This window comes from Stomoxys calcitrans, chromosome 1 (assembly GCF_963082655.1).
Source record: "Stomoxys calcitrans chromosome 1, idStoCalc2.1, whole genome shotgun sequence".
Taxonomy (NCBI): domain Eukaryota; kingdom Metazoa; phylum Arthropoda; class Insecta; order Diptera; family Muscidae; genus Stomoxys; species Stomoxys calcitrans.
In genome coordinates, this window is record NC_081552.1 from 194,038,889 (window position 1) to 194,055,929 (window position 17,041).

At 41.4% G+C, this 17,041-nt stretch overlaps 4 protein-coding genes across 11 annotated transcripts in view; 3 read left to right on the forward strand and 1 right to left on the reverse strand.

Moving 5' to 3' along the window:
- Positions 1–17,041, reverse strand: part of LOC106092475 (FH1/FH2 domain-containing protein 3) — a 419,829-nt gene that overhangs the window by 46,437 nt on the left and 356,351 nt on the right. The gene's annotated exons all lie outside the window — the stretch shown is intronic.
- Positions 1,026–1,558, forward strand: LOC131995374 (acyl-CoA-binding protein-like). Its single transcript, XM_059364104.1, has 2 exons — positions 1,026–1,217; positions 1,295–1,558. The coding sequence occupies exons 1-2, from the start codon at positions 1,212–1,214 to the stop codon at positions 1,538–1,540; spliced, it is 252 nt and encodes an 83-aa protein (XP_059220087.1). The 5' UTR covers positions 1,026–1,211; the 3' UTR covers positions 1,541–1,558.
- Positions 8,812–9,289, forward strand: LOC106092478 (acyl-CoA-binding protein-like). The gene is made up of 2 exons (XM_013259360.2): positions 8,812–8,911; positions 8,987–9,289. The coding sequence occupies exons 1-2, from the start codon at positions 8,906–8,908 to the stop codon at positions 9,230–9,232; spliced, it is 252 nt and encodes an 83-aa protein (XP_013114814.1). The 5' UTR covers positions 8,812–8,905; the 3' UTR covers positions 9,233–9,289.
- On the forward strand, positions 16,170–16,703 carry LOC106092476 (acyl-CoA-binding protein-like). Its single transcript, XM_013259357.2, has 3 exons — positions 16,170–16,214; positions 16,300–16,327; positions 16,389–16,703. Exons 2-3 carry the CDS (start codon positions 16,322–16,324, stop codon positions 16,632–16,634), a joined length of 252 nt encoding a protein of 83 aa, XP_013114811.1. The 5' UTR covers positions 16,170–16,214; positions 16,300–16,321; the 3' UTR covers positions 16,635–16,703.

Here is a 17,041-nt window from a genome sequence, read left to right on the forward strand (position 1 = left end):
TGCTGTTCCTACTGACAAATTTATATGAGTGCAGTGTCCGTAGCCGCTGCATGGCCAATGGGAAAACTCCCTTAGCCTCACAGCAATGGTCGCAGCAATTTGTCTCGCCACAATGTCCAGAGGCTGTGGTGCACAAACAAGCAATCTTTTAGATCCGGCTGAGTATTGAAAAGAAGGAGAACTTTTGAAGCGCCATCAACCAGACCGCAACACCATATAACATTATAGGTCTGCCAATTGCAGTTTATACCCAGTGCATGACACGTGGTCCTGGCTGTCTTGCAGGTGTATAGGTTAAGAGTTGCCTTTCTTGCCCCTTCCCAAAATGTTGGCTTTGAAGTTCAATTTTCTTTACGAGTCCAACTACAAGAGCATATTTTTCCTGATATGAACTACCCATCACGAGCCCTTAGAAGTCTTAATTATTTATCAATTTGCTTTATTAAAATTAATTCATATATTAACTGATAGATAACCAAAGTTCGGTCTGGCCAAACTTAGTAGTCATACTAACATTATTTTTAGTCTGTGCGACATCACAAACTACTGTCATTATCTCCAATTAGTATTTAAAAAAAAAACCTTATCACTTAAATGTTTAAGAAAAAACCCGGCATACTTCTTATCTTCGACCAGCGGCAGTTGGAAGCGGCGCTTTCGCTTAATGAGAAAGACATGTGTAAAAAAAAGAGCTTATCTGGCTGCGAAATCATGTGGGCAAAGGGTAATAAATGTTGTCAGAGACCATCCATTCAAATTATTATCGCAACAGTGAGTTAATCATAAAATTGGGGTAATACAAAATTCATTAACAACAGGGCAATAATAAACACCGCAAAGATATGGGAGTGTGTTTGCGAAGGCAAGTGGGTTTGGTGCAACTACATATATTCTATAAGTGACCACGCACCCCCACCCTACCTTACCCTACCCTACCCTCTTCTTTAAAAGGGGCCTGCTAAAAAAAGGGGGCTATCGGAAGCACCATAGAAATCGTAAAGATTACACCATACATACTTCAACCCCCCATGCACAAAGCAGATAAATAATTGTTAGAAATTCGATAAAAAAAACCAATTTCTTTGGAAAAATGATTATAGTTTTCGGCATCAAGAATATTAAGAAAATGCCTATAAATATCATGAGTATGCCTAAATTTACATTAGTTCCTCTTAAGATTTTTAAGAAGTTAGACACCTAACCCAGTCAAAATGGATGTAAGTCTTTGGGTTTATAAATCAATAGCTAGCTAGCAATTTGTTTTAATAATTATTCGACTCTTCTATACTTATAGTTTGAAACCGCCGCCCAAAAAGCCAAATCCTTTACCAAGACTCCTCCAAATGATGTCTTTTTGGAATTCTATGGCCTCTTCAAGCAAGCCACCGTTGGTGACGTGACTGACGCTAAGCCCGGCGCCATTGATGTTAAAGGATCAGCCAAATGGAATGCCTGGAATTCCAACAAGGGCATGAGCAAAGACGCTGCCAAAGCTGCCTACATTGCCACCTATGAAAAGTATGCCCCCCAATATGCATAGGAAGAACTGCATATCCTATTCAGCATTAGACATGTTCAATTATGATTAAATAAAATATAAGTATTATTTATTGTCCCAGAAACCAATTTGTGTTCCCTTATTGTGTTAAACCGCGATAAAAACTAACCACCAACAAGTAAAAGCGTGCAAAGTTCGGCCGGGCCGAATCTTATATACCCTTCACCATGGATCGCATTTGTCGAGTTCTTTTCCCGGCATATCTTCTTAGACAAAAAAAAAGGATAAAAGAAAAGATTCTGCTATTAGAGCGATATCAAGATATGGTCCGGTTTGGACCACAATTAACCTGGAGACCTGTGTAAAATGTCAGCCAATTCGAATATGAATTGCGCCCTTAGGGGACTCAAAAAGTAAAATAGAGAGATTGATTTATATGGGAGCTGTATCAGGCTATAGACCGATTCAGACCATAATAAACACGTATGTTGATGTTCAGAGGATCCGTCGTACAAAATTTCAGGTAAATCGGACAATAATTGCCACCTCTAGAGGCTCAAGAAGTCAAGATCCCAGATCGGTATATATGGCAGCTATATCAGGTTATGGACCGATTTGAACCGATAGAAGCTCAAGAAGTCAAGTCCCTAGATGGACTTATATGACAGCTATATCAGGTTATAGACCATAGTTGGCACAGTTGTTGGATATCATAACAAAATTCTTCTTGCATAATTTCATTCAAATCGGATAAGAATTGCGCCCTCTAGAGACTCAAGAAGTCAAGACCCAAGATCGGTTTATATGGCAGCTATATAAGGTTATGAACCGATTTGAACCATACCTGGCACAGTTGTTGGATGTCCTAACAAAACACGTCGTGCAAAATTTCAGACAAATCGGATAAGTATTGCGCCTTCTATAGGCTCAAGAAGTCAAGACCCAAGATCGGTTTATATGGCAGCTATATCAAAATATGGACCGATATGGCCCATTTACAATCCCAACCGACCCACACTAATAAGAAGTATTTGTGAAAATTTTCAAGCGGCTAGCTTTACTCCTTTGAAAGTTAGAGTGCTTTCGACAGACGGACAGACAGACGGACGGACATGGCTAAATCGACATAAAATGTCACGACAATCAAGAATATATATACTTTATGGGGTCTCAGACGAATATTTCGAGTAGTTACAAACAGAATGACGAAATTAGTATACCCCCCTCCTATGGTGGAGGGTATAAAAAGAAAATTTTAAGTTAGGAATTCGGTGCTACTTACAAAATCCTTAATTGTTTTCAATACCACTCCCCTAAGTTGGTTCATGTCTGGTATTGTGTCTCCGCCTAAGTGCCGGTATCTGTTAGACGCCAAAGCCGGGCAATGACAAAGGAAATACTCCAACGTCTCGTCATCTTCCCCGCATGTCCGCAACATGCTATCACTTCCTGCACCGATTTTACATAAGTGAGCTCGGTACGGCAAGTGATAGCATGTGCAGGGCATGCAAAGAAGATGGTGAGGCGTTGGAGCATTTCCTTTGTCATTGCCCGGCTTTCGCGTCTAACAGACACCGGCACTTAGGTGAAGACACAATACCAGACATGAACCAACTTGGGGGAGTGGTATTGAAAACAATTAAGGATTTTGTACTAACTTGAAATTTCCTATTTTAGAGGTTACTTTAGTATTTAGAGCGCACAAGAAGCCGATTAGTGGCTTAGGTGTATGTCCATAGTGGCATGGGACGCATAAATATCTGCACCCTCTTTTCAACCTAACCAAATCTAAGGCGCGATAAGTTTGCCTCGACCTTATCTTAAACACCCAGATAATAAAGTTTGCTGATACCAGTAAACACTGTCTGATGAATTTTAATCACAAATTTTCTACTGATGAAGGAAACCTTCTCATAAATTTGAAATTTAAAACAATTATTAAAGCGGAGAGAGAGAGAGAGAGACCGGTTTATATGGAAGCTATATCAGGGTATAGACTGATTTAGACCGTACTCGGCACAGTTGTTAAAAGTCATAACAGAACATCACATGCAAGAGTTCAGCCAAATTCGACAACAATTTCGGCTTGCAAGGGCTCAAGAAGTCAAATCGGGAGATCGGTTTATATGGAAGCTATAGTAGATTATAGACCGATTTGGACCGTACTTGACACAAATGATGGAAGTCATAACAGAACACTACGTGCAAAATTTCAGCCAAATCGAACAAAAATTGCGGCTTCCAGGGTCTCAACAAGTCAAATCGTGGGATCGGTTTAAATGGGAGCTATATGTAAATCTTAACCGATATGGCCCATTTGCAATCCACAACGATCACAACGGCTAGCTCTACGCATTCGACCTCTATCGTGATTTCGACAGACGGTCGGTCAGTTTAAAATTCACCTGTTCTGGGTGCCGGGCCACACACATATCCCTGAGAATTGTAAAGCGGATGAGCTTGCGAGACTAGGAACTATCCTACACATTCTAGGGATACTGGAATTTGTGGGTATGCCTCTAGCAACATGTAAGCAAAGTTTTCAGGACCAGGCCCGAAGGGCAACGAATGATAGATGGTCACAAAAAAGGGGACTGTGAGCATTCCATAACTATGCGGCCTAATCTAGACTTGAAGAGGTCTACAGCTTTGCTGTCATTGGCTAGAACAGATGTCTCAGTCATTGTGTCCGTCATGACAGGGCACTGTCTAGTCGGAAAACATGCTAACAGACTGAAGGTTGCCAGCAACGACTTTTGCAGAAGCTGTGAGGAAGGAGAAGAGTCTTTAGAACACCTTCTTTGTATGCGTCCCGCACTAGCAGTCATTCCGTTTGTAACACCTCGAAATATTCGCCAAAGACCCCATAAAGTATATATATTCTTGATGGTCTCGATCTTGCCATGTCCGTCCCTCTGTCGAAATCACGATAGCGGTCGAACGCATAAAGCTAGCATAAGGGAATTGCAAATGGGCCATATTGGTTCAGATTTGGATATAGTTCTCATATAAACCGAGCTCTCGATGTGAAATATTTAGGCCCTCACAAGCCGCAATTTTATTCCGATCGGGCTGAAGTTGCATGTAGTGTTTTTTTAGGATTTCCAACAACTGTGCCAAGTACGGTTGACATCAGTCTATAATCTGATAATGCTTTATAGCTGTCTACAACCTGATATAAACCGATCTCTCGATTTCACGTCTGGATCCCCTGGTAGCCACAATTTTTGCAAGTGGTGTTCTGTTACGACTTCCAACAACTTTGCAAAGTACGGTCTAAATCGGTCTTTAACCTGATGTAGCTGCCTTATAATCGATCTCTCTATTATCGTTGTTCGGTTCCTAGAAGATTTAATGTTTGCTTGTTCGTCTGTCCGACTGTCTGTTGAAATGATGCTACAGTCGTTCAAAATAGAGATATTTAGCTGAAACTTTGCACAGATTCTCTTTTTTGTCCATAGGCAGGTTAGGTTTGAAAATGGACAATGTTAGACTATATCTTGATATGGCCCCCATATATAGCGATCTGCCGATTTAAGGTCTTCGGCCCACTAAAGCCACATATATTATCCGATTTGGATGAAATTGGAGACATTGGGTTGCGTTAGTCCTCTCGACATCCTTGCTCAATACGGTCCAGATTGAAATATAGCTGCCATAAAGACCGATCTCTCGATTTAAGGTCTTTGACACATAAAAGGCACATTTATAATTCGATTCCGCTGAAATTTGGGACACTAAGCTATGTTAGACCCCTCGATATCCTTGATTGGTTTAGATTTGGATATAGCTGCCATATAAACCGATCTCTTGATTTTTGGCCTTGGGCCCATAACAGGCGCATTTAATGTTTGCTTTTGCTGAAATGTCAGACAGTGGGTTGTGTTAGGCTCCTCGACATCCCTGTTCAATACGGCCCTGATCACTCCAGATTTGTGTATAGCTGCCATATATACCGATTTAAGAGTGAATTTGTCAACCGAATTTGGGACAATGAGTTGCGTTAGGCCCCTTAACATTCGTACCGAGTAGAGTTAAGATCGGTCTACATTTCTATATAACTTCCATATTGACCGATCTCTCAATTTAAGGTCTTGGACCCATAATAGGCGTATTTATTGTCCGATTTCGATTGGTATAGAGAGTTGTGTTAGGCTCCTCGACATCCATGTTCAATACGGCTCAGATCGGTTCAGAATTGGATGTAGCCGCCATATATGCTGATCTACTGATTTAAGATTTCAGGTTCATAAAAGGTGAATTTATTAACCGATTTCGTTGAAATTTAGCACAATGTGGTCTTGAAAATGGCATCGGGAAAATCACGACCCCCATTGCGCGACCGATTAAGTAGATTGCCAATGCCTTGCCGATGGATAAATCCATCGGACCAATCCGGTACGTATCATGGGCTGCAATGGGATTGTTTGACATTCGAGTCCACTCTTTGTATGTTGGTAATGGCGTGACGAATGTTATTCTTGAGGTGTGCTATGATCCGTGGCCGGATTTATACCACTCTAATAATGGATGTTTTGCTTGTTGAAGCAGCCGGAAATGTGAAAGTGAGCCTCTTCACTGGAAAAAAACTATCGCGTCTTCAGGCAGATTGTCAATCAGCATTTCACATGAATTTTTGCGGGCAATAAAAACGCGTTAAGATGATTCATGCACAACAGCCATTTCATAGGGGTGAAATTTAAAGTCCTGATGGAGAGTTTGTTGAACTGAGGTGTCGAAAATTCTCATAGCAGCAGCGTGTTTGCGAACCGAACGGCAAGGAGAACGCACAACAGACTGCCTCACTTTTTCGCTATTTTCCGGAGTTCTGATGGTCCGTTGTCAATTTCTGGGTTTAGCGACACTTTCACACTCCCGAAATGAGTTAACTCATGACAGAATCGAGTTACGGCCAGGAACGAGTCTGTGAGGAGGAATTACAAAGCGAGCACGGAAGGCACGTTGAGTAGTAACAAGTGAGCGACTGCTAGAAAAGAAGCTCTGGGTGGCGAAGGCCCGCTGCATCCTAGACCAGAGCATGATGGCAGCTCACTAGAGAGAGAAACATACTTGGGGACTTCACGATCCAGATAGGCCATCTCTCGATGGCCTATCAATGAGTAAGTTTCTCTGGCGCACCCTGTATATCAAGTTATTGACGGTCCAAACTTGCCATTGACCGCGTTCTATATCAGATAATAAACTGATTTGGATCATATTTGGAACGCTTATTAGAAGTCAAAATAAAACATTACGTGCACAATCTCAGCCAAATCGAGAGGTAGTTGAGCCTTCTAGAGGCTTAAGAAGTCGAATCTGAAGATCGATTAATATGACAGCTATATCCGGTTATGAACCGATTTGAATTATACTAAATACTTTTTCTGGAAGTTATAACAGCACACTACGTGCAAGCCCCTCTAGGGGCTTAAGAAGTCAAATCGGGCGATGGGTTATGGATCGACTTTGACCATACTTGGCACGGGTATTGAAAGTCATAACAAAACTTTGCAAGGAAAATTACTGCCAAATTGGGAGGTAATTGCGTTTTGTAGAGGGTCAAGAAGTCAAATCGGGTGATATTTTTATATGGGAGCTATATAAGATTATGAGCCGATTTAATTCATGCTTGAGACATTTGTAAGAAGTCAAAACAAAACACAAATCGGATAAGAATTGCGTTCTCTAGAGGCTCCAGAATTCAAGTTCCGCGATCGGTTTATAGGGCAACTACATCAAAACATGGACCGATATGGCTCATTTACAATCCCAACCGACCTACACTAATAGGAAGTATTTGTGCAACATTTCACGCGCCATGCTTTAGTCATTCGAAAGTTTTCGTGCTTCCGACAGACAGCCGGACATGGCTACACTTTGGAAGGTCTTCGATCAATATTTCGAGTGTAACAAACGGAATGACAAAATTAAGATTAATATAAATGGAGTCATAAGGGTTCTTGCGAGTCCCAACTCGATGGTTTATTGACACTTGTGTTGTGTGAGTGTGTTTCGACACTTGCCCGTCCATTACGCAACCTTTTTAAACTTGCTTACCGTGCGGGAGTATCAGCGTGTTGGAAGGTTGCGAACGTTCAGCCGATATCTGAAAACGGTAAGGCGAACAACCCAATGAAATATCGGTTATGAAGAGCATGGTTAAACACCGTCTTGTGATGTATTTTAAGTCCAATAGCCTTCTCAGCGACCGACAATGTAGGTTCCGCAGAAATCACTCCACGGGCGACCTCAAGGCCTTTCTGTCGGAGCAATGGAGTCACTATATACACCAGTTTGGTGAGGGTAAGATCGTGGCACTGGATGTATCCAAGCCATTTGATAGAGTCTGGCACGGTGCCCTCCTACCAAAGCTGTAGCATTTGTTGACTTCGGCCGATTAATATCGAGCTTTCTAGAAAATCGCGCTAATCGAGTTGTTGTAGATGGGTTCCTTCCTGATGAATACAAATTGACCGCAGATGTATCACAGGGTCCTTGTCCTGTCCTTGTCATTTATATTCACTCGACCATAGGCCGAGGCGAATTATGAACGATTCTAATTATGGTAAGCAGGCCATTTCTGAGTGGGGTTGAATGAATAGAGTAGGCTTTAATGCACTCAAGACACAGTGAGGTTTGCTGTCTTACAAACGATTCGCTGCTTCTTTGCAATTGTCAATAACTATCGACGGTATGGATATTGAGCTGTCAAAAGCTCTTGATGTTCTGGACATAATGGTCACAACATGTATTCGAAGTGTCAAAAGAAGCATCCTAGTGCTTGGGCTTTCTTAAGCGGTGCAAGAACTACTTAACTTCATCTGATCTTCTTTATATCTGTACTACCCCGATGGGCCGATGCTCCGAGGACATGCTTGGAACTACTCGACCGTTCCAGAGGAGGGCGATAGTGTTGATAGGGGACAGTACGGTATCAAACTCCACTTGAACACCGTCGCAATGTGGATTGCGTGGCACTGTTTTATCGTTACATTCATGGTATGTGTTTCACTGATGCCAATAAATACTACACCATGTTGTAAGTAGGGTGTAATCGAAAACAATCATGCGAAAAAGTAGCAGATCTCTCAATTCAATGAAACCAGCGACTAGCAACCGCTGTAAGAGGGAACACAATGGGCGTTTATTACAAAATGACTTATCGAAGTATTGCAGTATGTATAAATCAAAGCTGCAAACTTAGTAATCAATATTATTTACAAGTTGAAGACAATAAATACTGCGATAAGATTTAGTTTTATGAAAAGTTTGGAAAAAGCTGCACAAAGTGTTAACCTACGTCGCAAAGAATCCTATATAAATTTTAACCACTGTGCTACTTTTAGCCAGTTGGCATTTTAACTTTGGAGCCATTAAGACTTGGGAGCGAGCAGACAAATTTGAAAAATGGATGTAAGTATTGTAATATTTGTTATAATGTATAATTTTTTTATTTTTATTTTATTTGCAATTAAAAACCATTTTTAGTTCAACACAGCCTCAGAAAAAGCCAAGACTTTCACTAAGAAGCCCAGCAATGATATTTTCTTGGAATTTTATGGTCTTTACAAACAGGCCACCGTTGGTGATTGCAATATTGCGAAGCCCGGTTTAACCGATTTGACTGCCAAGGCTAAGTATGATGCTTGGATGAAACACAAAGGCATGTCGCCAGATGAGGCCAAAAAAGCCTATGTGGCTACATATCAGAAATATGCTCCTACATATGCCTAACTAAGCACATCTTTAACTTAGAAGAAAACTTTAATAAAAAAAGGAAAATAATGGAAACTTGTTGTGGATTCATTAGATTTATTGCTTTCAGTCTCTGGATGGGATTTCTAAAGGCTATGTTCTTTACAACGAAGGACTTCAAAAATTCGCAACTTTGAGCTGAAGTAAAACTTTTGATAAAGTATCCTAAAAATTGTATTTTGACAAAACTTCCCTACTGGATGAAATTTTGGCAAAATTTTTCATGGTAATGAAATTTTGACAAAAATTGTTACAGACTGGTGGGGTTAAATATTTTTTGACAATTGAATTTTTAAGAATTATTTTTATTTTAGTTGATAAGATTACATAGCACAGAATTAGAATAAAGCAAAATTTGGAAAACTTAATTTGCTTCAAAAGGTTAGGTTAGGTTGAGTGGGTCGCCCACCAAAGGTGAGTTCACTCGGAGGCCAGTTTGGCCCATTGTGGTACCCTAGAGAGAGAAAGGGAAGAAAAAACAAGTAAAAAGGCCTTAAGTTCGGCCGGGCCGAACTTTGGATAACCACCACCTCGGGTATATATTTAAACGACCTTTCGTCAAAATCCGGTGAAAAATGCATACTTTATGCCCCATAGCAGCTATATCAAAATATGTTCCGATTTGGACCAAATACATTGTTCAATTGTTCAAGTCATTGTTCAATTGTGTAAAAAAAAAAATGTTAATCTATTTAGTAGCAATATCTAAAAATAAACCGATCTGAACCGTATGCGGCACGGATGTCGAAAAGTCTAACCTTAGTCATTGAGTAAAATTTCAGTGAAATCGTATTATAAATGCGTCTTTTACTGGACCAAGACTTTAAATCGAGATAACGGTCTATATGGCAGCTATATCCAAATCTGGACCGATTTGGACCAATAAATGTCGAAGAGCCTAACACAACATACTGTCCCAAATTTCGGCGAAATCGGACAATTATGGGCCCAAAACCTTAAATCGAGAGATCGGTCTATATCGCAGCTATATCCCAATCTGGAACGATCAGGGACAAATTGCAGAAGGATGTCAAAGGTCCTAGTACAACTCACTGTCCCAAATTTTGGCGACATCGGACAGTAAATGCGCCTTTTATGGGCCCAAAACCTTAAATCGAGAGATCGGTCTATATGGCATCTATATCCAAATCTGAACCGACCTGCGCCAAATAGATGGAGGATGTCGAACGGCCTTGCACAACTCACTGTCTCAAATTTCAGCAAAATCGGATGAAAAATGTGGCTTTTATGGGCCTAAGACCCTAAATCGGAGGATCGATCTATATGGCAGCTATATCGAAATCTGGACCGATCTGGGCCAAATTGATGAAGGATTTCGAAAGGCCTAACACAACTCACTGTCCCAAATTTCAACAAAATCGGATAATAAATGTGGCTTTTATGGGCCTAAGACCATAAATCGGCAGATCCGTCTATATGACAGCTATATCTAAATCTGGACCGATCTGGGTCAAATTGATGAAGGATATCGAAGGGTCTAACATTATACACTGCCCCAAATTTCAGCAAAATCGGATAATAAATGTGACTTTAATTGGCCTAAGAGCCTAAATCGGTCTATATGGCAGCTATATCCAAATCTGGACCGATCTCGGCAAAATTGATGAAGGATATCGAAGGGCCTAACACAACTCACACTCCCAAATTTCAGCAAAATCGAATTATAAATGTGGCTCTTATGGGCCTAAGACCCTGAATCGGCCGATCGGTCTATATGGGGGCTATATCAAGATATAGTCTGATTTAGCCCATCTTCGAACTTAACCTGCTTATGGACAATAAAAAGAGTCTGTGCAAAGTTTCAGCTCAAAAATCTCTAGTTTTAAAGACTGTAACGTGATTTCAACAGACAGACGGACAGATGGACGGCCATGTCCGTCCATCTGTCCGTCTGTCTAGATCGTCTTAGATTTTTAATCTGATCAAGAATATATATACTTTATAGGGTCGGAAATGGATATTTCGATGTGTTGCAAACGGAATGACAAAATGAAAATACCCTCATCCTTCGGTGGTGGGTATAAAAAGAAAATGTGAGACCTCGTACTAGAGGTTATAAACGAACAAAAGAAAAATATACAGGAGTAGTGGAGAAACCTGAGCGGGAGGTGAAAACCGCCCTTTCCTACGCAAGCATGGATCTACCTTCGCCGGAGACTGTGGCACACCCCCTTCGGAACCATCCTGTTCCCTCAACAAACCTCAGGAGTGATACCAGAGGTACGTTCGCAAGTTCACCCAGATCACAGAAGAAACGGCTGCCCAGAAGGGAGAGCCTACGTCTCTGCAGACCCGGACAGGAACACAGCAAGTGCTCAAAAGTCTCATCATCATCGAGACAACTCCTACAGAAGTCGTTGTGCGGTATCCCCATGCGCGCCGTCATGCGGCCTATGGCACAGTGTCCGGTTATGACCCCTGTCAAAGTACTCATTGACCTCTTATCGAATGCCAGCAACTCCCTCGTCCTTTTCCGGTCGATGACTGGTCATAGCGCCTTCGCAGTCTGGCAACCATCTGCCGTGTCCCACCTCACCACCGACGCCGCCCTGGCCATCCCATCTACTGTGTTCAGTGGCAAACGGCATACGGCATGTAGGCAAGACCGATGACTAGTCCGCCCGGCGCAGACGAACCCCTCCTGAAGCACTCGTCCGCCCTCTCATTTTCTGAAATCCCCTCATGCCCAGGAACCCATGTCAGTGTCACAACGTGGGCCTGGAGCCTATCCAGGGATTTCAAACAGTCCGTCACGCATCTCGACCTCACCATACTCGACCTCACCATCCTCGACCCCAAGGCCTTGAGCGCCGCCGTACTGTCCACATAAATTCTGAGTTTCGAAGAATTTCTCTTGCGGCTACTGCAATGGCACAGACCTCTGCCTGAAAGACCTTACACTCGTCCGGCAGTCACAGAGACAGACTGATATTGAGTACATCAGAGTAGACCCCCAATTAATACCAATAAGCACAACATTTTAAAGAAGGCATTACGTTCAGCCGGGTCGAACTTTGGATACCCACCACCTCGGGTATATATGTAAACCGCCTTTCGTCATAATCCAGTGAAAATTGGCTAATTTATACACTCAAATTCGGCAAGGACATTGAGTGGTCTAATAAATATAAGTCACTCTTCAGTTTTGTAGAACAAAATATTGGTCTTTTTGGCAGCCATATCCAAATATAAACCGATCTGAACCATAGAGGACACGGATGTCGAAAAGCCTAACATAAGTCACTGCGTCAAATTTCAACGAAATCGGATAATAAATGAGCTTTTTATGGGGCGAAAACTTTAAATCGAGAGGTCGTTCTATGTGGCATCTATAACTTAACCGACATGGACCAAATTAAACAACGAAATAATAATCATCCTATTTTATTACAACTCCACTACTATAACCTTAGTCATATCTTAATAGGAGCTGGTCTCGATCATATTTTATTCAGGTCCCGAGAACTCATATACTAGTAACATTTTCAGACAATAATCGATTTTCTTGAAATTTTCACAGATGGTGCAGCTATGCACCTCTTACCCTAAAGATAGAAAACGTATCTGATATCCAATTGTCGGACTAAGTGTTTGGCGGACCACCCCAACCCCAAAGCACCCTTAAATCAGACATATTTACGCACCATGGCAATATGGGACTCAGATGAAAGGTATTTGCAAGTAGAATACGAATCTGATATCCAAATGTGGGACCAAGTTTCTGGGGGTCCACCCGTTTTCCAAAACACCCCCCAAACAGGACTTATTTACTGACCATGGCAACGTGGGGCTCATATAAAACGTATTTGAAAGTAGAATACTAATCTAATAATCAAATGTGGACCCAAGTGTTTGGGGGGCGCCCCTCCCCCAAATCAACCCCCAAAGAGGACAAATTAACCGACCATGGTAATATGTGGCTCAAATGATAGGTCTTTGGGAGTAGAGCCAAATCTGATATTAACATTCGATAAAAAGTGTCTACAGAGCCGCGCCTCCCCAATGCATTCCCCAAAGAGGACAAATTTACCGACCATAGCAATATGGGGCTCAAGTAAAAGGAATTTTTGAGTACGAATCTGATATTTCAGGGCCAAGGCACTGAGTAACATCCCCAACCCCCAAAAAACACCACTCAAACCGGACATGTTTGCCGACTACGGATATATCGGGGATCAAAGGTATTTGGGAGTAGAGAACTAATATGATAACACCATTCAGGACTAACTGTCTAGGGGACGGCCCACAACCATAACAACCCCCAAATACGACGTATTTTCTCACCATGACAATTTGGGGCAAAAAGAGAATGGAGCACAATGTTAGTAGTTTTTAGGTCCCACCCCACAAACCAGCCGTATTTGCTGATTATTGCAATAAGGAGCTCGAATAGGTTTAGAAAACGAATTTGATTTCTTTTTTGGGACCAAGTGTTTGGAGGACCCCCCATCCCAAATACTCCCCCTAAATCAATGACAATATAGGGTTCAGACAAATTATATTTGAGAGTAGAACATGATGCTAATATTTTTTCAGGGCAAAGTGTTTTGGGGGACAACCCCATTCCCCGAGACAGCCCCAAATCGTACATATTTGGAGAGTAGAGAACGAAATTGATACCAACTTTCAGGACCAAGTTTCTAGGGGTCCACCACTTTCCCTAAACACCCCCCCAAACAGGACATATTTACTGGCCATGGCGATATGTGGCTCAACTCAAAGGAATTTGGGAATAGAATATTAATCTGATATCCAAATGTGGGACAAAGTGTTTGGGGGACCACGTTGCCGGGAGTTTTTCAGGGTTAGGTGTCTGGAGGACCTTATAGACTCAGAAACGGCTGAACCGATTTTCTTGAAATTTTCATAGATGGTGCATAATGATCCCGTGGTGAAAATAGGGTACTACATTTTTTGATATCTGAAGAGGGAGCGGACCCTCCCCCTTACCCTAATTTTCAGAAACGCCAGATCTCGGAGATGGGTGATGCGATTTAAGCGAAATTTTGTGTGTTCTCAAGAAGTACCCTAAAAATAAAAATTTGGTATCCAAATTTCAGATGGGGTACCTAGGGGGGCTGCCCCACCCTAAAACCTACCAAACATATATTTAGACCAATCACGACAATATGGGACTCAAATGAAAGGTATTTAGGATAAGAAAACGTATCTGATATCCAATTGTCGGACCAAGTCCCAGGGGGACCACCCCAAGCCCCAAAACACCACTAAATCGGACATATTTACCGACCATGGCAATATGGGACTCAAATGAAAGGTATTTGTGAGTAGAATACGAATCTAATATCCAAATGTGGGACCACGTTTCTGGGGGTCCACCCCTTCCACAAAACACCCCCCAAACTGGACTTATTTATTGACCATGGGAAAATGGGGCTTAAATAAAGGGTATTTGAATGTAGAACACCAATCTGATATCCAAATATGGGACCAAGTGTTTGGGGGGCCGCCTCTCCCCAAAAACATACCCCAAAGTGGACAAATTTACAACCATAGCAATATGGGGCTCAAATGAAAGGTCTTTAGAAGTAAACCACGAATTTGATATCAATATTCGGTAAAAGTGTCTATGGGGCCACCCCACCACCACAACGCCACCCAAATAGGAAATATTTTCTGACTATTGCAATATGAGGCCCAAATAAGAGAGTTATTAAAGTGGAACACGAATCCCATGTATATTTTCAAGGCCAACTCACTGAATGGCATCCCATCCCACAAAACACCCAAGCCGGTCATGTTTGCGAACTATGGAAATATGGGGCTCAAATTAAAGGTATGTGGGAGTAGACCACGTATCTGATATCAACATTAAGGGCCAACTGTCTAGGGGACGTCCCACCACCACAACAACCCCCAAATAGGAAGTATTTGCTCACCAAGCAAATTTGGGTCTTAAAGAGAGTGGAACTAAAAATGCATAGTTTTTAGGGCCAATACCCCAAACCGGACATATTTGCTGACTTTTACAACAAGGAGTTTAAATGAGATTAGAAAACCAATTTGATATCCAATTGGGATGGCAATGGCAATATGGGGTAAAAATAAATGACATATAGATATATGAGAATAGAGCACGTTGCTGATATATTTTCCGGGCTTAGTATTTGGGGGACCACCCCAATCCCCAAAACACCACTAAATCGGGCATATTTACCGACCATGTCAATGTGGAGCTTAAATGAAAGGTATTGGGTGGTAGAGCAAGAATTGATACCCATTTTCGGGACCAATTTTCTGGGGGTCTACCCCCAGCAAACAGCAATTTTTTAGTGACCAACGTAATATGGGGCTCAAATAAAGGTATTTGGGAGTAGAATAGAACCATTTATTTAGGGCATCACCCCTTTCCCAAAACACACCCCTTCAAAAGGGCACAAAATGTCTGTTTAGTCATGCAACCAAAAGGTCTTTCGATATGTTTCCTCCACTGTAGTTCGCTTAATGTTAACAAGAGGGGTATAAAAACGTGGGCCCGAAAAACACTTACGGCACCTCTGAAGTTTTTGCCTCATTACCCAAACACCAGTTTAGGAAACAGCAAAGCATTTCAAACCACCAACCAGTGGCATATGAAAGTGCAAAGACCAACATCACTATTCAAAGTTTATAGCCTGACAACCAACCAAAATTTACCAAAAAAAAATTAGTCACAGACGATCGTTAGATGGCTGCATAATGCATTTCGTTGTTTTTGTTTTATTTACCAACTTTTATCAATGGAAATTTAATCAAAAGTGAAAAGTTTTAAAGTTCATACCATTATACCATAAAATTTGCAAGGTAATTTCTTCGATAAGCAACCGATATGATAAAATAAGCACTGACCCTCATATCAGCAAAATGTTTTTTGCTATAAATTAAACAACACCACATTGCAGCGAGACATTCATTAGCACTTTGGCTCAACCAAGAAGTGGTAAGAAATACAAATATCTTTTGAAAAGAATCCAATTAGAAAATAATATTCTACGATTTTTTTTTCTGTATTTTTTCCTTAATAGAATCTAAAGTACCTAAACAAACATGGATGTAAGTAGTAGCACCTAGTTGAGTATAATTCCTTTTGTCTAAGAAAAATTTTTCCATTTAGTTCGCCACCGCCTCCCAAAAAGCCAAATCTTTCACCAAGACTCCCCCAGACAATGTCTTCTTGGAATTCTATGGTCTCTTCAAACAGGCTACCGCTGGTGACTGCAATATCGCCCAACCAGGTACTTTGGACTTGAAGGCCAAGGCTAAGTGGAGTGCCTGGAACAGCCACAAAGGCATGAGCCAAGATGCTGCCAAGGCCGCCTACATTGCTGCCTATGAGAAATATGCTCCACAATATGCTTAAATTAAAACTTAGCGGACAATGTTAAACAGAAAATGAAGTAAAAATAAACGACAATATACACATTGAAAATGAGTTGTTATGTGTTTATTTAGGTAAAAACAAGGAAAAAAGGCGTTAAGTTTGGCCGGGCCGAACTTTGGATACCCACCACCTCGGGTGTATATGTAAACCACCTTTCGTCTTAATCCGTTGAAAAATGCATAATTTATGCCCCCGTAGCGGCTATATGGAAATATGGTCCGATTTGGACCAAATTCGGCACGGACATTGAGTGCTCCAATAACTACAAGTCAATGTTCAATTTTGTTGAACAAAATATTTGTCTTTTCGGTAACTATATCCAAATATAGACCGATCTGAAGCATATACGACACATTAGTCAATGTGTCAAATTTCAGCGAAATCGG